Source organism: Falco punctatus (genome assembly GCF_963210335.1).
Source record: "Falco punctatus genome assembly, chromosome: Z".
Taxonomy (NCBI): domain Eukaryota; kingdom Metazoa; phylum Chordata; class Aves; order Falconiformes; family Falconidae; genus Falco; species Falco punctatus.
In genome coordinates this window covers 31,293,384-31,312,166 of record NC_137586.1, presented here as the reverse complement: position 1 = coordinate 31,312,166, position 18,783 = coordinate 31,293,384, and the positions used below count along the sequence as shown (strand labels likewise).

The following is an 18,783-nucleotide window of genomic DNA, read 5'->3' as shown; positions in this document are numbered from 1 at the left end:
AGTGTCTGTTGAAACTGAATTATCTGTCTGTTTCATCAATAGACCCATATTTTCCTTATTCAGCCTTCTACTGCCAAAGCACTAGGCAAAGCTCTCTGCCATTGCCCTTGATGTCTAAGTGTCAACTCTAGACAAGCTTTGGTTCTCATAACACCAATCCTTACATGTTCAAAATTCCTCCTTTTTACACTGTCCCTGTTCCCAACTCCTACCTACTGACTTCTTGCACTGGAGCCAAGTCATCAGTTTCCTGTTCAGCCTTGCCAGTCTTCCAATACCTCTACTAGTTTCTTGAGTACCAGGATGAACTGTCTTCGCATTCAGAGGAGGTTGTCGTTAAACACCTGTCAACTCTGCTGAGCTCCTTTACCCTTCATAGTTACCTCCTATGTTATCTCATCAACCCGTTCCTTGAATGAAACTGAAGTCTGCTCTACTGAATTCCAGAATCTATGCTCTGCTACTCTCCTTCCTCAGCTCCATCAGGACCTTGGATTTCAGTTAGTATAGCCAAGGCTACCATTAATCACATAATCCCCAAGCAGCTGTTGATAACAAACATCAGATCCAGCTGCATATCACCCTATTGATCTATCCAGTACCTCTATTAAGAAGTTATTCCTGACATCTTCCAGAGAACTTTTTAACTGCTTGTGTTCCAGTGTTATCCTGCCAGTGGATATCAGGGAATGAGTCGTCCATGAAAATCAGTGCCTGTGATTCAGAGACTTGTGAAGAAGGCTTTGTCTTCTTCCTCACCTCAGGTGGGACTAACACCATGATGTTATTATTTTTTGCCTCTCCCATGCACATCCACAAGCTCTCAATCAGGCTGTTGTCATGCCACTGAAGAGCTCCTTACATCCATACGTCTTCACATCATAGCAGCTCCACCCTCTTTATCTTTGCCTTTCCTTAAAAGATTGTATCCATCCATCTCTCACTCCAGTCACGTGAGCTGTCCTATTGTGTCTCCACTATACCAGCATCATAGTTCCACGATTACATGCAGAACTAATTCATCCTGCTGGTTCCCCAGGCTGTTATGTATTTGCATACATGCACTTGAGATGAGTATCCCTCTTCTATCAGTCCCAAGGCCTCTCTTGTTCCCATCGCACTGTACCCTTTGCTTTCCCTGCACATGCTAATACCTCACTTAACCATGGGTCGTAATGTTCCTTCACCACCCAAACCTCTACTCAGGAGGTTGGCCAGCCTGTTGGAATAAATGTTCTTAGTCCTTGATCCTCCAGTGGGACTTCAGGGACAGATGGGAACCCAATTATGGGTTCCATGATGTTAAAAGTCAAATGCCGGTTGACATGAAGCGTGCAACTAACCACGTTTTCATGCACAGTACTTCCTTGCTCCTTTCCCTTGACAGGATCTGTCCTCCAAAATCTTACCCTTTCACCAGCAGGACTGAGCAGCTCCCACGTAACTGGGCTACTTAGCTTGAGAGATAACGCTATCTCTAGTAAGGCAGACTTGGTTTGCAACTCAGATTTTGAATTTCAAGATAAAGGAACACTACATTCACAGTCCAAAAGACTCAACATCAATTGAAAGCACCTAGTCTACTTTCCCTCCATTTTGGGAAAGCAAACTGAAACACTCAAACAAACACCAGTTTCTCCATACTGCCAGTTAGGAACAGGCAACCTGCAGGGAAGTAGCACAAAGGACAAAAAAATTACTTTTCATGCTCTTTCTTTATGAATGGGGAAGAGGGCAGTATCAAGAGACAAAATATCTCTTCTATGTAAGAAAAATAATTACTGGTGAGCAATCTTAAAACTGTAATCCTTCCACTCCTCTCTGGACAACAGAACCTCCTGAAGATCTGTCCTCTTTAAAGCACAAAAACAAAGACAGCAGGAGAATCAAGTGCATGGAGGAACAGCTATGATCTGTGTAGTACCTGACCATCATAGCTATTCAGAGAGTGTTTGTAAAATGGATTTTTTTTTTCTGAAGAGAAAGAAGGGAAAGGAGAAAGAAGAAACAGGAAAAGAGTATCTGTAACAACAGATACATATAATCAGCCAAATACCCTTCAAAATGTGCTCTTTCAGTTCTTTCTAAACTTGCTGGTTTTCATTTCGTAAGTGCTGAACCAAGGTACTACATCTCATTTATGACCTTTGTGGAGAGGATAATTACCACAGCAAGTGGTTAAAGGATTCACTCTGCTCATGTGCTCTTCATGAACTATTGTTAGTCAGCTGTTCTTCTGTCTCTCGCATTTGATGGAAGCAACACATCCTGGACACCAACCTTTCTCCAGTCCCAGTAGGTGACAGTGCATTCCAATACCTTCCGGGCAGTTTGTTCTGCACCCCAGACTCCTTTTTTTTTATGTAAGAGGAGGCACTGTATGCTACTCAAAAGTCTCTTTAATAATATTCTGTTTCTGTCTTCATGTCCATTGTATCTTTCAATTCTTGGGTTTTTCCTCAAAAATGAAATCACAATTGAAGCAAGACCAAAAATTTAATCTGGACTTTAAAAAGAAACATTTTGATTTCCAGTAAACTTCACTTCTTATGATCAAACAATCATTCTTTTCACACACACACAGACCGCCACCCCCAAAAACATGAGTTCTTTTGTCAACAGGATAATTAAGTGGGATCCAACATACTCTTCCTGTAGTTATTCCTGTTAAGAATTGTGAGATTATTACCTAAGGCTGTGTATCACAAAAAGAGCCATCTCTGCTGTGGAGACTAGGGAAAAGCCATTCACAGAAGTGCTTGGGAAGTTCTAGGCATCACCTCTACAGAACCACCATGAAAAATCCCAGCAGGCTTCTTGGACAACCAGAACCTGTCTTGGTTTGAACCAGCTGCGTTGATTCAAAAGGAGGCCTCTTCTTCAAAGGAGGTGACCAGCTCCACTGAAGTCATAAGGAGAAGATGAAAGAGGAAGACACAAATTCACCCTTGCAGAAGTTTTGTTGCCTAGAAGAAATAGGCCATTTTTATGTCTGTGCAAGAAAGCTGCAGGCAAGTTCTTCAGCAATTAGAGTTCTTATTATTAGGATACCAGCTAACACAGCAGGAAAGTGGGTTTTTTTAAATGGCTCCAATTAAATCTTGTTAATATTCCACATACCAGTAAAATAATGCCTTCCCAGATCAACCAGCAACAGTCACAGATACTACATTAAAATAAATAAACTGTAAAGTTATCTTAGGTAGAAAATCACACCTCAAACTTATACGAGCATCAGGAAGGGATAAACCACATAGACAGAAATTCTAGGCCTAAAGGAGAAACACAGTATGTGAACTACGCTACTGGGCACCTACAAAGTATGACAACTGTGACGTGTTGATTATCACAATACATACTGAGAGGGATAGGATGTATGGTACTCCTATTAGAAAAACAAGTGTCAAAACAAGGGTCACCTTCCAACAAATGTTATTTTTTGGACCAGATCTAGACAGAAATCCACAGAAGCACAAGAACTTTTCAAATCTTCTAGAACAATATGCAAGGCTTGTTTCACCGTTAGTTCACTATTCTGTGATGTGTTTAAATTCTGTACCTTTGCAAAGCTATAAAAGCAAGTATTACAAATTACTTAAAAAATGAGAAGTTAAATATAAACAGAAAAATTTGTTCAAAAGAAGTGATAGGAATACCTAAAAGTAAAACCTGTACAGATAGCATAAAGACAGAAAAAATATCATACTGCCTTCTGAGAACAAAAACATATCAGACACGAATAAAAGGAGTCTAAAAGAAGATAAACAGAAAAATATCCTAAAAAAAAAAAAAAAAGAAGCGGCAAACATTGTGTTCTAATAAGCCCCAGATCTTGCAGGTTACACAGAAAACATAATAAGCCTATTGAAAAATCAGACAGAATGATCTGAAAACAAAACAATCCTTCCTTTTTGGGAGCAGGAAGCCTCACACAAAAACCCGCAAAACTACAAGATGACAAATGTAAATCGGAAAATCTGGGACCCTTTCTGTTACTTTCCATTAAGGCTGCTTGTGTAAATACCTCAAATTCATTAAATACATAGTCCAAGAGGTGTAAGATCTGCAAAGTGAACAGATTTTACTGACATTCTTGTCTAACTCCAAAGGCTTAAAGAAAATACAAGTCTTGGTATTGACAGAGTCCTTGATAACTGAAACATTCAAAGGCTAACTGAAGAAAAGTAAGATATGGTTTTGTCTCTTATTTATCTTGAAATCTAGCAATGACAAAATGCAAAGCACCATTCGAACTAGTTGGTTTGAGCTGGTGGAGTGACTTTGATGATGTAAGCCAGCTCCAATGTTAAAATAAAATGTGACAGTTTGCCTCACAACTACCCATCAGTAACAAGTATTTGATACATGCCTTTTAAAGAGCAAAGACAACAAGTCGCAATACTCTGGAGTACAAATAACTGCTTTCATCATGAAACAGAAGACACTCCCAAAAAAAAGAAACAGAGGATGTTTAAAAATAGAGGTACACCCTGCAAATTTAGTTAATCAGTTCAGAGGTACCACACACACAGAGACCATTCTGAACCATATGCATAATCATGAGACCTATGGTCCTAGAGCCATGTATATTCCATTGTGAAAAGCATTGCTGTTTCCCTAGTATTTGTACCTGAGACACAGGAAGTCCCATTTGGATAGGTTTTAGACATCCTGCATTACATACTTCAGTGGCAATGCAAATAGAGTACAAATGAGAATTACTAATATGTGGTCAACTCTTCTGTATAATGATGACTTTTTATCCCCTGTTCAGTCTCATTTCTCTCTTCAGTAATATTCCCTAATCCACATCAGTTTCCCAAAGATGAACTTCTGATGACAGACCACAGAGAACATTTCCTTTAGGTTATGACTGAGACATAAGTAAAAGTAACACCTAACAAACGCACATGTCAACACACAGAGTAAAAAAGAAGTACCTGCAATACCAGCTCCAAAGCATAACTACAAACAGTACGTGTTCTTGTTATTTCCTGTCACTGTGCCAAAGGCTTCACAAATCTTTGTCAAAAGCAATGAAGATCAATAAACCAAACATTCAGCTATTGGGTACAAAACTGTTTTATACAAAGCCTCTTTGACATAACACCAGAAAGTGGAAATAGTCCAAGTCATGAACGTATCTGAAGCAAACCTGAGAACTCTGCCTCCCTTTACTGCCTGCTAAGGTTGTTCTTAAGTAGTACACAAATAATTAGTCATTAATATACAATCAATCAATCACTAACATATACTCATAAAGCACTAAAAATAGATTTCACCTTTATTTAAAACAATTAACTAATGCTATCATTATGTTAAGAATTAATGACAACATATCAATAATATATTATAGAATATTCATATATTAATTACATTATTTTAGTCTAAAGTAATATTATAACAATCATATTATGACTCTAAACTAATTTATATTAAAATATTTTGTAATATGTCTATTACATTAGTATATTAATATATATTAATAAACATTGAAACACTATTTTCTACTTTTACTGCTAATTCAGACGAATGACTTAGGTAGCACAGGTGATACAGAATTACTCCTTGGTAAGTATCAGCAGGGCTCAGATAACTACTTTCTGAAGACTAGTTGATTATGCATATACAATCTATCAACAAGTAAATGAAGCTTGAATGCTTAATCAGGAAGAAAATTCACTGAAATAAGATTTCATTTGAAAAATGGACTTAAAGTCACCACCCTAGAACAAGATATTTGTCGAATGCCTTTTTCCCCCCCAACTGCTTTCAGAGGATAGTACATGCCAATACTACGGGGAACCCCATGGTACTTGTCACAGCAGCCACGGTACTTAAGGTTACCAAACTCAGATTTGAAGCATAACTACCAGCTTATTTAGATAAAAAAAGACTATCCTATAGAGTTCCAACCATCATGAACAAACTTTTTTATCAGCCAACAGGTGTTTGCTTTTGCTAACGTATTTTGATTATCACATTTTAATAAATGTGAAGAACTCTGAAAGAATCCATGCAGACAACAGTTTTAGATAATGTTGCCAATGGACATCTGAACTTCATGTAAAGTGGTATCTGGACAGTTCTGTTTGTAGAAGGTCATGAATACTACTTCTGATTCACCAAATGCCATACAAATACTGCATTACAATGAAAATCTTCATGTCTCTACATTGGCCTCCATTTCTTAATCTTTCTTCCCTTCCAAGTTAATAATTCAAACTAGGTATTCAATTTCTCCTTGCTTTACATTTAAAGGTTTCCTTTTTTTCTGCTTTACCTACAGAGCAAGTCCATACGGCTGCTCTACCACTTGCATGGTTTACTAAGTCAGCGTCTTTCCTATTTCCCAGTACTAGGTACGATTATTTTTTTTTTTTAACACAAAATACTGAATTGCACTTGATCGTAAGTCTTATGTGTGCCTTTTCCAATTAATCATGTCCTACACTGTAAGTCTTCCTACAGATACAACAACTCTCCTTTCTCATGAAAAAACCTACACTATGATGCAACTAGTCCAATTCATTTTAAGGAATATACTCTCAGAATCATGACACTACTCATTGAGCAAATGTCATACATGCCAAGATTAAAAGAATAATTTCTTAGGTAAAAAAAAAAAAATCACTTCAGTTCCAGCGTAATTTTAAAATCAGTTTCACTCCATGTAAGTACCCACACATCCCCATCTTCTGCAAGGGTGGAGGTGGCAGGTTGGATCCATTTGCTTTAACCCCTTCCATAACAGAAAAGAGTAGCATTAAAGGAATGAGGAAAGCTAATGAGTAGGAAGGTTACAATGAATTCCTCAAGTAGACTGCCCATGAAGATTGGTCATCTTGTTTGTCCCTAAGAAGACAATCGCACAACTTACTGACAGTAATACCCATATGGATTTCTCCAGAAAACACTGCTCCTAAAGAACTGTAAGTTTTTAATGACAAAGGCAAACAAAGCAAAGATACCCAGGCAAGTTCAGCCACATGAAAACTTGCAATTCCTACATCCTATAGTTCTACATTCTACTTATCAGAAGCTATAATACCCACATAAATACTTTGTTATTTAAAAATTCAATTAGCCGGTTCAGAAACTTACTCAAATTGTCAGAGATGACTAATACTCAGCGAGACCTAAGGGTTCCCAATTAGCTCAAAAATTACTGAAAACAGATTTTTCAGCTTTCAATAGAATTGAACATATAACATATATAAAAATATAAATGTATAAATATCTAACATAAAGGAATATAAATAAAACACACTGATCAATTTGAACCACAAATACATGAAACCTTATTGTTGCCTCCAGCAATCTCAGGAAATGTAAAAACTCTGACTCACAGCTAAGTCTGCACACCGTCAAAACCATGCACTGTAATTCCATGACTCAGACAGCTGTGGAATTGAAGTATGACATAAATTTTAATCTAGTGATGACTAGTAGGAAAAAAAAAAACCAAACAAAAAAAACCCCAAACATTTTATATGATATGTACAGATTTTACAAGTTGGTCAAGCAAATCTTACCCCAGCAGAATTTTAGCATGAACCTCTTTGTTAGTCCTTGAGATTTCTCTCAAAGAGGTAATTTCTGCATCAAACCAAAATCCTCTTTCTTCTGGAGTCTCAACATTGTAGTTAACCATCACCACATCACCCACTTTTAGTTCACTCCACTTCAGAATGGTTCTTGCTCTAGGTCGAAGATTAGTGGTGTCCATTTCTACTATGCCATTCTCTGGGTACCTTGAAAAGTAAAACCAACAACAGTAATGATTACAACTCCTGTAACAGTAAGAACGAAGTCACAGACAACATTTTTCAAAAGTCTAAATTTTAAGTGTGCTTTGGGCATGTAAGAAACATAGTATAAAATTCTGAACTAACATGCTTTTGAAAGTTTAGTTTTCAACTAAACACAGACCAGGAATTTGACAAAGCTCACGTGGAGAAAACAGCCTCCTTGAGTTTTCTTAAAAAAAAATAATTAAAAATTTAACCAAATCTGTAAGCAGTGGATGACTTTTTGATTGGAATGCAATCAAATTCAAGGTTTTGGCACACACATGGCCCCAGTTTGCTCACATTAAAGTTAACATTGCAGTTAAAGTGACAATGAAAAAGTCATGAAGATTAAAACTAGGTTTTTCAACGCAGCATATTTCTAACTTAGCTTTGCTTTCATGCATTTGTTTCATTTCCACTAACTTCAGTAACAACACATTTAGGACAAGTTCTTGTTAAAAATTTGACCCTACAAACAAAGCATATCAAATTCATGTGGTCAATATAGTCCAAGCCAACATTCCATGCACCATGTTTTAAAAAACAGTCTAACTACAAAATGTAGTAAGAAAGAAAACTAACACTCTCAATATGATATGTGAGCTAACAAACTGAAAATGTTTCTCCCTTGAAATTACAAAACCAAAAAATCTAAAGAGATAAATGTAGGAATCTTTTCTTCACAACACACTTCTCTGGGCAAGATGTAGTAGGAAATGCAGTATCAAAAGAAATTAATGGTTCACTAAATTAAGAAAATTTTATTTATTTTTCACTGAAATTTGGTGACTTTTTTACACAGTACTTTATATAATACTACCTACAAATTGCTAGGGTTTACGAGATTGCCTTCTTCCTCCTGTATTGATGTGTGCCACCACAGCACACATGCAAAAATCAAAGAGTAATGAAAAATTTCTGAAGAGCTCCAATTCCTTTCCAAGCTGATAAAGACTCATTTAGTAGAAGTTAGATAGTGATATTGACAGCACTACAACTAAAATCCCAATGCAAGAAAAAAAATCTTTTAGGATTTGAGATGTTAACAGTTTAAAACCACAGCTTTCTTAAATCCTCTGTATAAGGCAATTATTCAAATTATAGTAGAGCCTGTGTAGTTTGCACATGTGCTGGAAAAACAGCACAGTGTGAACATGATGAAAACATTGCCTGCAGAAAAAAACTGGCCTGTTGCAAAACATAAAATGCTGAATTAAAACTGTGAGGTTACTTTCTGGTACTATGTGGACTCAAATAAAGATTCTTCCATCATTTAACTAGTACTAGATGAGATCACAGTACAAATTTAACAGAGAAAGTGAAAATAACTCTACTGCCTACAAGCAAGTGCTATTAAAAGTATTCACACTTCCTAACAAACACTGCCAATGACTTCCATCATGCAGTTATTTGCTCTTGCAAATAACTTGCTTATCTGGCGAAGTTATCTTGCTCTTCAGCAAGAGCACTCATGCTTTACAGTTATTATACCTTTATCAAACAGCACTATTAAATCATAATGGCAAAATACTACTCTTACTAATAAAAGTATGTCTGTCACTTTGCAGCATGCCCTCATCATAGTGAACAAGATCACTGGGGAAATCACACATTGTAACTTACTACATTACTACATAAATACTAAAACTACTGTCATGAACAGCATGAGGCTCTTATATGACTACAGCCTGAAACCAGGGCTATAGCCTGAAAGTCCTGAACAGCTGTTTGAAAGCCCGCTGATGTAATTGGAGACATTTTAAACAAGTTACGTTTGCTTTCTTTTATACCTTTTAGTAAATCTAACACAACAGTTTGCTATTACAGATACGGGGGGGGGGGGGGGGGGGAGGGGGGGGGGGGCGGTGTCAGCGTCAGCAGCTGAACCTGGCATTCTATCTCCAGGCATTTCTTTTGACCTCTACCATGCAGGTATCCAGACTTTGTCTTAAATCTGTGGGAAAAATTACCTTAAAATTACCTTTTTTGTTGTTTGTTTAAAGAAACATGAAGCACAATAGTTTAAAAGTGGCTGTACCTTTAAATAAACAAATGGCCCAGTAAAAAAGCCCATATCCTTATCTACTTACACATGTTAAATCCAAAGACTGTTTTTTCCCCAACATTTTTGGATCCTAATTATAAAGCCCTAATGACAGGAATTGTATCATACAAAAGCAAGTGCTTGAGATCAAGCCATTATCAAAATGACAGTCTCATATGATTCAACTTTCCACAGTTCCTAAATTTTTTTACTTGGTTTTGTTTCCAATTTGAGTGTGTACTGCAAAGGTAAGATTTGTAGTTTTACTTTTATATCATGCACCTTTCCTATGAGAACTATTACACAATTCTACTATAATAATTATGAACATTTTAACTGTAATATCCACAAAAAAGATATGGGAGATTAATCTACAGGTAATAAAGCAAAAGGCAGCTACACAGATAATGTCTACTTTATTGAGTGCCTGAATAATGACATTGTGTTATAGTACAACAGACTACTGAAATCTTAAAGACAGCTATGTTTGAGCTACTTGTCACTTCCAATCTTCTTACAATAAACCCTTCCTAAAGTTTGGAGATGGCAGCAAGTAGCACACAGTAAATGAAGACCCAGTTTACCTGAACTCCAAAATTAAAATAGGGCTTAAACATCAAGAAACTAAAGACAACAAATAAAAAATAGACATCATTTATGTATACAGTGAAATAATCAAGTGAGAAGTACACATGAGATCAGTGGGATTGCAAAAATAACCAATATACATTTTAAAAGTTCCAGCGTCACTATAAAAATTAAATAAAAAAAAAATTTCCAAAATCTTACATTTGTAGAAACTTAACTTTGCTCTGAAAAATCTATTCTCTTCTAAAAATAAAATGCCTTCAGGTTCTCTTTTTCCTGGGAGACCTTTGGGCAAATGCAGTTTTTATTTAACAACTATGAAATATTTTTTTCCCCGAATTCAGATATATGTGATCTTTCCCATCCCTATACAATTCAGAACAGAATCTTTCCTACTGTACTGCTGAGGAACTTTTAAGATTGTCACCGTTAATGACTCCACCTCTGTTCTTGAAAGTATCCGATGAAAAAACCCAAAGAAGATTGCTTATCAGCATGACTAGAACAAGATCACTTACCAAAAGACACTCCCTAAGTCCCCTTTTACAAACAGAAAGAGACTAACTGCTTTCCAAAGAAAGAAGAAAGCAGACTCTTCACTGAGTGAATTTTTCCTCACATTGACTAGTCAGAAACTTAAGCTCATAAACTTTGGAAAAAAAAAAAAGATAGCTTACAAACAGGTGAGACTTCCCATGTCAGAACTCACCCTTCTTTTGCATCAGGTTTGAGCCATTGAATGTTTTGCTGCTGTGCCTTCACACATAGAAATATGCTTTTATGGGTATCAGTGAATGGCAGCCAATATTTAACTATTCACATTTGTCCATAACTGACACCTCAGGCAGAACAGCAGAAACAGCTTTTGACTTGGGCTCAAAATCACAGAACCATGCTATATATGTTGAGCACAGTACCAGTATTCCTTGTTGCACAAAGTAACAAGTAAACAGTACTCCCACAGTAAACTTTTGCCCTCAAATGTATCTAATGCCACAATTTACCCGAGGATGGAAAAAACACATTCAGGTTAGAAAACACTGCCACCTCCCTCCATGTTTGTCTTCCTGAAGTTTAAAAAAATCCCACATTAACTTAAAAATCTTTTAAATATGCAAGAGTAATATTTAAATACAGTATCACAAAATGGGAATAAGTGGACTTAGGTAGATAAACCAAATTATAAAGAGAACAAATAGCATCTTTTAACAAGCTTCAAAAATAAAGTGAAAAACCCATTCTGGCAAGCTATAATAAAGGACTACTGTTAGACGTGAATGTTTACTGAAAGTGTTTTCTTATTTATTGAGTAACTTCTAAAATTCTAAGATGACCCTCAAGAGAAAACAGAAACATTTTCACAGCAGTGTTCTAATTAGACTAGCAAAAGTCTGGTACAGTTGAAATGGAAGATTATATGGCAATTCAACCTTAAAACAATTGTAGACATTTTCTTGATTTTCCATAATTTTCATTACACCTGGCACCTAATATTGAAAAAAGCAAACATCACAACAGTAAGCATAATCATAACAGTTTAATGAACATCACCCATAAGACGTCTCATGTTCATCATTAAGCTGTATTTCTCTGTAATTTAATTTTTCCCAGTAATATTTCTAACTGTAAGGGATTTCTTAAGATTTCCTATCTGCGCTGACAGTCTCCACAGCAAAGGATTATCCATGAAGTAAAAATTCCAGTTTCTCTTGGCTATGGCCAGTACCTGCTCATTCCTAAAATGCTCAAATACTAAACATTAGCTCAATGTCAGAATATACACAAGTCTGCTCAATTTACTGAGAAGCTGCAACATATCCTTTAACGCTTTTCCCAGCTGTTACCAGAACAACTGGAACTGGAAAGATAAAAGTCTGGAAACAAAAAACAAGACTTCCCCATCCCCTCTCCATACTAGTATGGTAGGGAAAGTTAGTGCAGATTTGCAATTTCTTAAGTTACTACTTTCCAATATAAACAGAATGAAAGTGTAATTTATATTCCCAAGCAACAAACTAAGAAAAGAGTAGTTCAACATACAGCCAGAAATGAAGGAATAGAAGGGCAGAAATAAAGTAAGTAAGAAAACGGAATGTGCTCATAGAATAGGCAAATTTGATTAAGAAGGTCAACCTGAATAAAACTGCATTCATACCACCACCACCTCTGGACAATTTGCTACCAGAGGAAATAATGAGCATAATTTTGCTGTAGTGTTTTGAAGAAGAGAACAACACTATACTGGAAAAGCATCTAAGCCACAATTATGGAGGGAAGGGGTAGGAAATCACCAGGATAAAGCTGTGGTTTTGCACTTCCAAAAGACAAGCAGCAGGCCTGATAATTTGTTATTAAAAAAAAAAAAAAGGTAATATATTTCTAATAGTAGACTGGAAGAAATAACAAATATCAATAAATATAAAAATCAGTCACTTGGAATATGAACAAGTTCTTGAAAACCTTACCTAACAACTAACAATTACAGAATTAAGCAGCTTAAACACTGAGAAACTGTACTAATAGCCTGAAGAGAACATCTTACTTTCCTAATGATTTTAGTTCTGAGTATTAAGCAAAAATAACTTCTAGACTTACACCATTGCACTGTGTGGACATGGATATTCTGAAAGAAGGCAAAGTGGAAACAGAGTATCAAAAGAGAACTTCAGAAGCTGTAAAAAATACATATAAGGTTGAATTCTTAATACAAAACTGTTGTATAATGCGTCTAAATACTGTTAATGTAATGAGAACCAGGTTTACTTTACCAGTTAGCACACAGGATGACAAGTCACAATTACTGAAAGACTTTTTTGAAAAACCTTTCCTCAGGTGTTCAAATCTGTGACTGTGCAAGGAGAATACTTACAGCTAAAGACAAGAAGTAAAAAGAGTTTAATCACATTTTCAGAAACCACACCATTTTTTTCAGCCAAGTATCAGTTTTATAGAGAAAAAAAGTTTCGCTGTTGACATTTCAGTTGTTCTCTCAAACAACTACTAGGACAGCAAAGTTTCCCTCTCTTCATTTCATATGCTTTCTAAAGAAGCACAAGAAACACCTTAACTTTCTCCTCAAACTATTTCCTTTTCAGTTTGTGGAAAGTGTCTACATCCTTAGAAATCTGAGCCTTACAGTTAATGCCAGTTGTCTAAACCCTGAAGACTAATACATGCAAACACCCTGAGATTATGCAGCCAGGAAACACACTGCAAATGGGACAAGGAATCTTAGAAGGAATCAAATTCTTGAAATTAAGACCAGTGCTGTGCCAGCTACTCCCACAAAATACTTTAAAATTTTGAACTAATATGCCTAGCCAGCCATATCGTAGTAGCACTCTTTTTTCTAATAAGGACATAAAGAATGAGGACTTGTACATGACCTAGCAGGTCTCCTGTTGTTCTAGCATTGTCTAATTATCTGTACGAAAAGTTTTGAATGAGTAAACAAACTAATCACTGATATCAGAAACTAAAAAACAAAATTAGAGATACTACAAGCAGTCACTGCCATCAATTACAAAAAGTTTGTTACTGACAGAAGGTCAAAGAAAACATGTGTTTCCCCTTAGGAAACATTTGTCCTCAGAGAAGATTCTGCTAGGCAGATAACATGGTTCTCATTCCTCTTTGTCTTCTAAAATTCTAAAGTGGCCAACATGAACTGAAGATCACAGGTGCCATATAATGAAGCTATGGTCTGTAGCACCCAACATTTCTTCGTATTTCTAACCATTAACTCAGTATGCTTCAAAGAAATCACCCCCCAGTCTCCCCACTTCAACTGTTAATAGTGACAGGAATTTGACAGTGTACACCTTCCTGATAAGCATTTTTTCTTTATACACATAAAGCACAGGAAATAAAGTCAAGTGCTTCAGTTAAACATGTTTAGAAGGGATATTTGAGAAATATATTGTGTGCAAGGGAATGCATTTTGGCATTTCTTCACAGAAGACAAAATCGAACTGTTGGCATTACACACTTTTACTAATGCTGCTCAAGGCAGCTGCCTCTCAAAGAAGTAGTGATTGTTTCCCTTGTTCTGCCTCCATTGTGCAGCCACTGAGCAATTTCATTTGATTGGATCAGTAACACAAAAAAATAGTAATATTCATTTAGTGAACACTACTTTTTAGATAAATTAGGAAGCAAGAACACTTCACTGTACAGCCACACAACCATCAAATTCAATGCAACTTTGACGTACATAGTCAGGAAATAAGGTAAGATGAAGCAGCAGTGGCCACCCCATCTGACCGTGGCCCATAGTGTCTTTTGGTCTCCAAAATCAACTTATCATGAAAAGTGCTCCCTGTGTGAATTCTCAGATACATTCTATTAAATCCCAGCCTACTACCTTTATTTGAACATTCCACATTAAAAATATTCTGAAAAACATACCTGTTAAGCAAGTCTAACCTTCAAACCATTCCTTAAGAAAGGAATAGCAAGTTTAAGACTATTATCCTCTTGACGATCTCTTCAGCTAAGGAGACACTTTCAAGGAAAAAAGAGATTATTTTTCTTGAGCAGGCAGTATTATAACTTTTATTCTCATTTCTTCAAAATATTCTGTACTCTCCAGCTATCTATCTGTGTCTTGCATGTTACTTAGCACACAGGATAACTAATATTTTTGACTTCTATGACAACACAGCGAAATCTTAATTTTCTTAATATATGTGTGTATGTATATATACACGTACATACATACATACACACACATGCACATTTTTAAAGAAAATGCAGAACCGTATATAAATAAATGATTTTTCAAAAGTCACTGACAGTCTGGACTACAAATAACAAACGAAACTCACCTGAAATAGGCAAGACTCTTTTGGTAAGGATAATGGTCACAGCAGGACAGAGCATTTTAGAATGCCAGGCTATCACAGTCTTCCAAACAAAATGCCTTATAATTTTTTCTAATTTTGTCTCCTGTCTTTATAAAAACAGAACACCAGCAATACCTTTAGCCTCCATTGGGAACTGTTTCTCCTCACACCACTTTCAAGATGAACTTCTCTTACTGTCTGCAACCCTGATTACTCCTGAATAAACAGAATAGATGTGTAAGAAAAGGGTTTAAATGAAAAAAGTAATCTTCTTGACAATAAGAACTCCTCTTGTACTTAAAAGACCTTCTTCTCCTGGCACTTAAGACTTTTCAAAGCTCCTACAACATGAAATAATATAGGAATAAATGTTTTCCATTTGAGCAGGATGAGATCTGGGGAACGTACAAACATTTAAAAAGAAAAACAAGAAGAAAACCCGAAAGTATTTCAAGTAGGATCCCTCCCAACTTTTCTCCTCCTAACCTTTTTTCTTGCTCTGTTCCCCATCTGTTCAAATAGTTTGTTGCCCAAGCTCCTATTCTTGTATCTCTTTCAGCTAGCATGAGGCACCTATGCCTGTAACATGACTCAAACAGCTTAGAAGCACAAGCAAATAAGCTTCAAATGGTAAAAAAAGACAGCCAACCATACAAATGGTTCTCAGGAAGACACAGAAACAAAAATGAAAACACAGAGGAGTACTGAGTTGACAGATCAATGCATTATAGTAGTGGTTAACAGCAGACCTTCCATGTCGGAATGCAAGTCACCACTGACAGACTGATATAACAGGATCAATTCACTTTACACTTAGGAACACAGGAGTCTAACAGGCATCCCAGACCACTGAGATCAGTGCCCTTTTAGTACAAATGACCACATACACTAAACTTTTCCTGTACTCCATTTATGATCTGAGGGTCTAAGATTACTGTGGTATTTTCCACAATAATTTTTATTTTTATGACACTTCACACAGCTTATGGAAAGCTAACTGGCTAATGAGGGACATACTGACCAAGGCTTGCAACTACAGTAACGGCATACATACTGTATATACATATATATACACACATAAATATGCACACAAACACGTATGTATGTACATACTGTACATACATACAGTAAAGGCATATGTACATGCCTTTACCTTCAAAGCAGGCTGTCATCTCTTTGGGGTAAGGAATGTATTTTTGTTAAATGGTCTGTGAAGTTGAGCACAACAGTAAGTGAATTTATTCTTAAGGACTACAGGTCCTAATTATAATAGCTCTTTGTTTAGATGCAACAGCATCAGCAACTTAAAAGACAGAAGCAGTAAGAACAGACATCTTTAACTAGATACTGAGGAAAATCAACACTGTTCTTAATTCTTCATGCTGAAATGGACTACTCACCAGTAATTTTATTTCTCAGAAATTACTCAAATTTACTCTGTAAACAAAACTGCCTCTGTAACAGGCACAGATATGCACATGTTCTTCTCTACCCATTCCTCCTGCCCTGTATTTTTGGTACAGGAACTGCGCACAGATGCGTCACTAGCAGCAACTACATAACTGAGTTCTCTACAAGAAACAAGGGTCAGCATAGCCTGAGTGCAAATACAGTGTCACTTTAGGAAAGGCACATTGATGATTATGCATGCTTTGCCCAGCTATGGGCGAAGTTCACCCATTCAAAGCTGTTTTGTCTGCAGAAAACAGCTGTTGGTTCTACTTTAAAACCTCAACAACATACAGGCTCCAGGACAGATAAATGATGCACATGGAAATGATACCTCAAAGGAACTAGTTACTCTTAAGTACCCTCCTAACTAACTACACAACGGTCTATAGGCAAAGTCAGTAGCCCCCCACACCCACAGTTTAGACTGAGTGGGCTTCTGATTTCTTCACTACGCAGTAATTACTGTAGGATCACATCCAAGGACAGCAGTTTGTAAACACATATAATAGGCAGTACTAACATTCTACAGATACCCAGAATGGCAACATTCTTTAGTAATGTCAGTTAGAAGTACACTGCAACTTAAGATCTGCCTTAGCAGTCTTGCAACAGATTTTCAAATTCCCAGCATCCAATGAGACCATCTCTAAGACCACTGTATCCTTTGATCTTCCAGTTAGCAGCACAAAGAGACATGGGGACTATTTGAAGTAATTTGTCCCAAGCACGCTGAATCATGCTTTTTCTATCCAACTTATTAAAAGTTATGCAGTTTAATAAGAGTAAAGGAAAGCCAGTTTTCTAACAAAACTCAGGAGGTTGAATCTCAGTTTCAGTCAAAACCTAGACTATGTCCCAAAAGAAATCTTGCAATATTGATTAAAAACAAACAAACAAACTAACAAAACAAAACCCACCAAACTAACACTGAGCCTCACATGCAGGCTGTCATTCTTCCTTTAAAAGTGAGAGAAATCATGGAAGTCAACTTGCTGAAGAAGAGAAGTAGCAAGCTGGTTGCTCTAAAGGTTAACATCAACTATCAGTTTTCTACTCCATTGAAGATGAGGCTCTTCAGCATTGTCTGCATCTGAGACTGCAGTATTGTCACCAAACCCAGAAGAAACACTAACCTTAGTAAAGTGCAAAGAGAGAAGCCTAGGAAATCCACTGAAAGATGGTGTACTGATATAGAAGCAAGGACTAACATCATAATGCTCAAGATCCATCAGGCAAACAGAAGAATCAAACAAAGAGCTTCTCTTTGAAGAGGAACACTACTGGACAAGAACCCTAGTGTACTTGGAAACTTACGCCTATCAGGTTAAAGTCTTCCTGTTCACTGAAGTCTGTTTTAGTAAAATGCAACATGAAGAACTGGGGGGAAAAAGATCTGTTCTTAATGAATCTACTGTTAGAAATACTCTAACTTCTGCCAGCAGATCCAAGAACTTGTTAAAGCTTTTAGAAAACCTCACTAATAGTAACGGCCATTGGGTACCTAAATTGCCAGAATTAGGCTAGGCATGTAACTCACCTATACATTGCATCCTACCTCATACTGCTTCTCAGAAAGGCTTTTTTCTGCATCGAAGACAAAACATCCATGTAAAATTTTATGGATCATAAAAACATCCAACACACAACCTATACAGGACAGACACAGACTTAACTATAATCTCTTGAGGTGAGAAACAAAGAAACCTCAGACTATTTCCAGATCTGCAAGAGTTCAGGGAGCCTTACTCCTCAGCTCATATTAAGCATGAAGTAAATAGATAATCCCTCTTGCTAAAGTATCTGGTTCCCTAGAATAAATAACCACAGTGTACTATGTGACACATTATGCAGATATTACCTCAAGGTTTAAATTAAACTTCTCTGTTGATTGATAAAAAAAACGAGGGCTATCATCAGCCAAACACAGCAGCCCTGAAAAAAAAAGTTATCTACACTTTAGCCATACTGAATCTATACTTGCGTATAGGTAAGCACACTGACATTTCTCAGGCTGCAGAAATATACAGTCATCCTGTGAGAGCTTTCTAATATGGAAGGCCTT

At 36.6% G+C, this 18,783-nt stretch overlaps 1 protein-coding gene across 3 annotated transcripts in view; it reads right to left on the bottom strand.

Moving 5' to 3' along the window:
- UHRF2 (ubiquitin like with PHD and ring finger domains 2) overlaps window positions 1–18,783 on the bottom strand; it is a 103,445-nt gene that overhangs the window by 50,580 nt on the left and 34,082 nt on the right. For all 3 annotated transcript variants that reach the window (XM_080372296.1, XM_080372295.1, XM_080372297.1), the window contains exon 4: window positions 7,536–7,754. In XM_080372296.1, coding sequence (XP_080228422.1) covers window positions 7,536–7,754 — 219 coding nt within the window. The remainder of the gene's footprint in view (window positions 1–7,535; window positions 7,755–18,783) is intronic.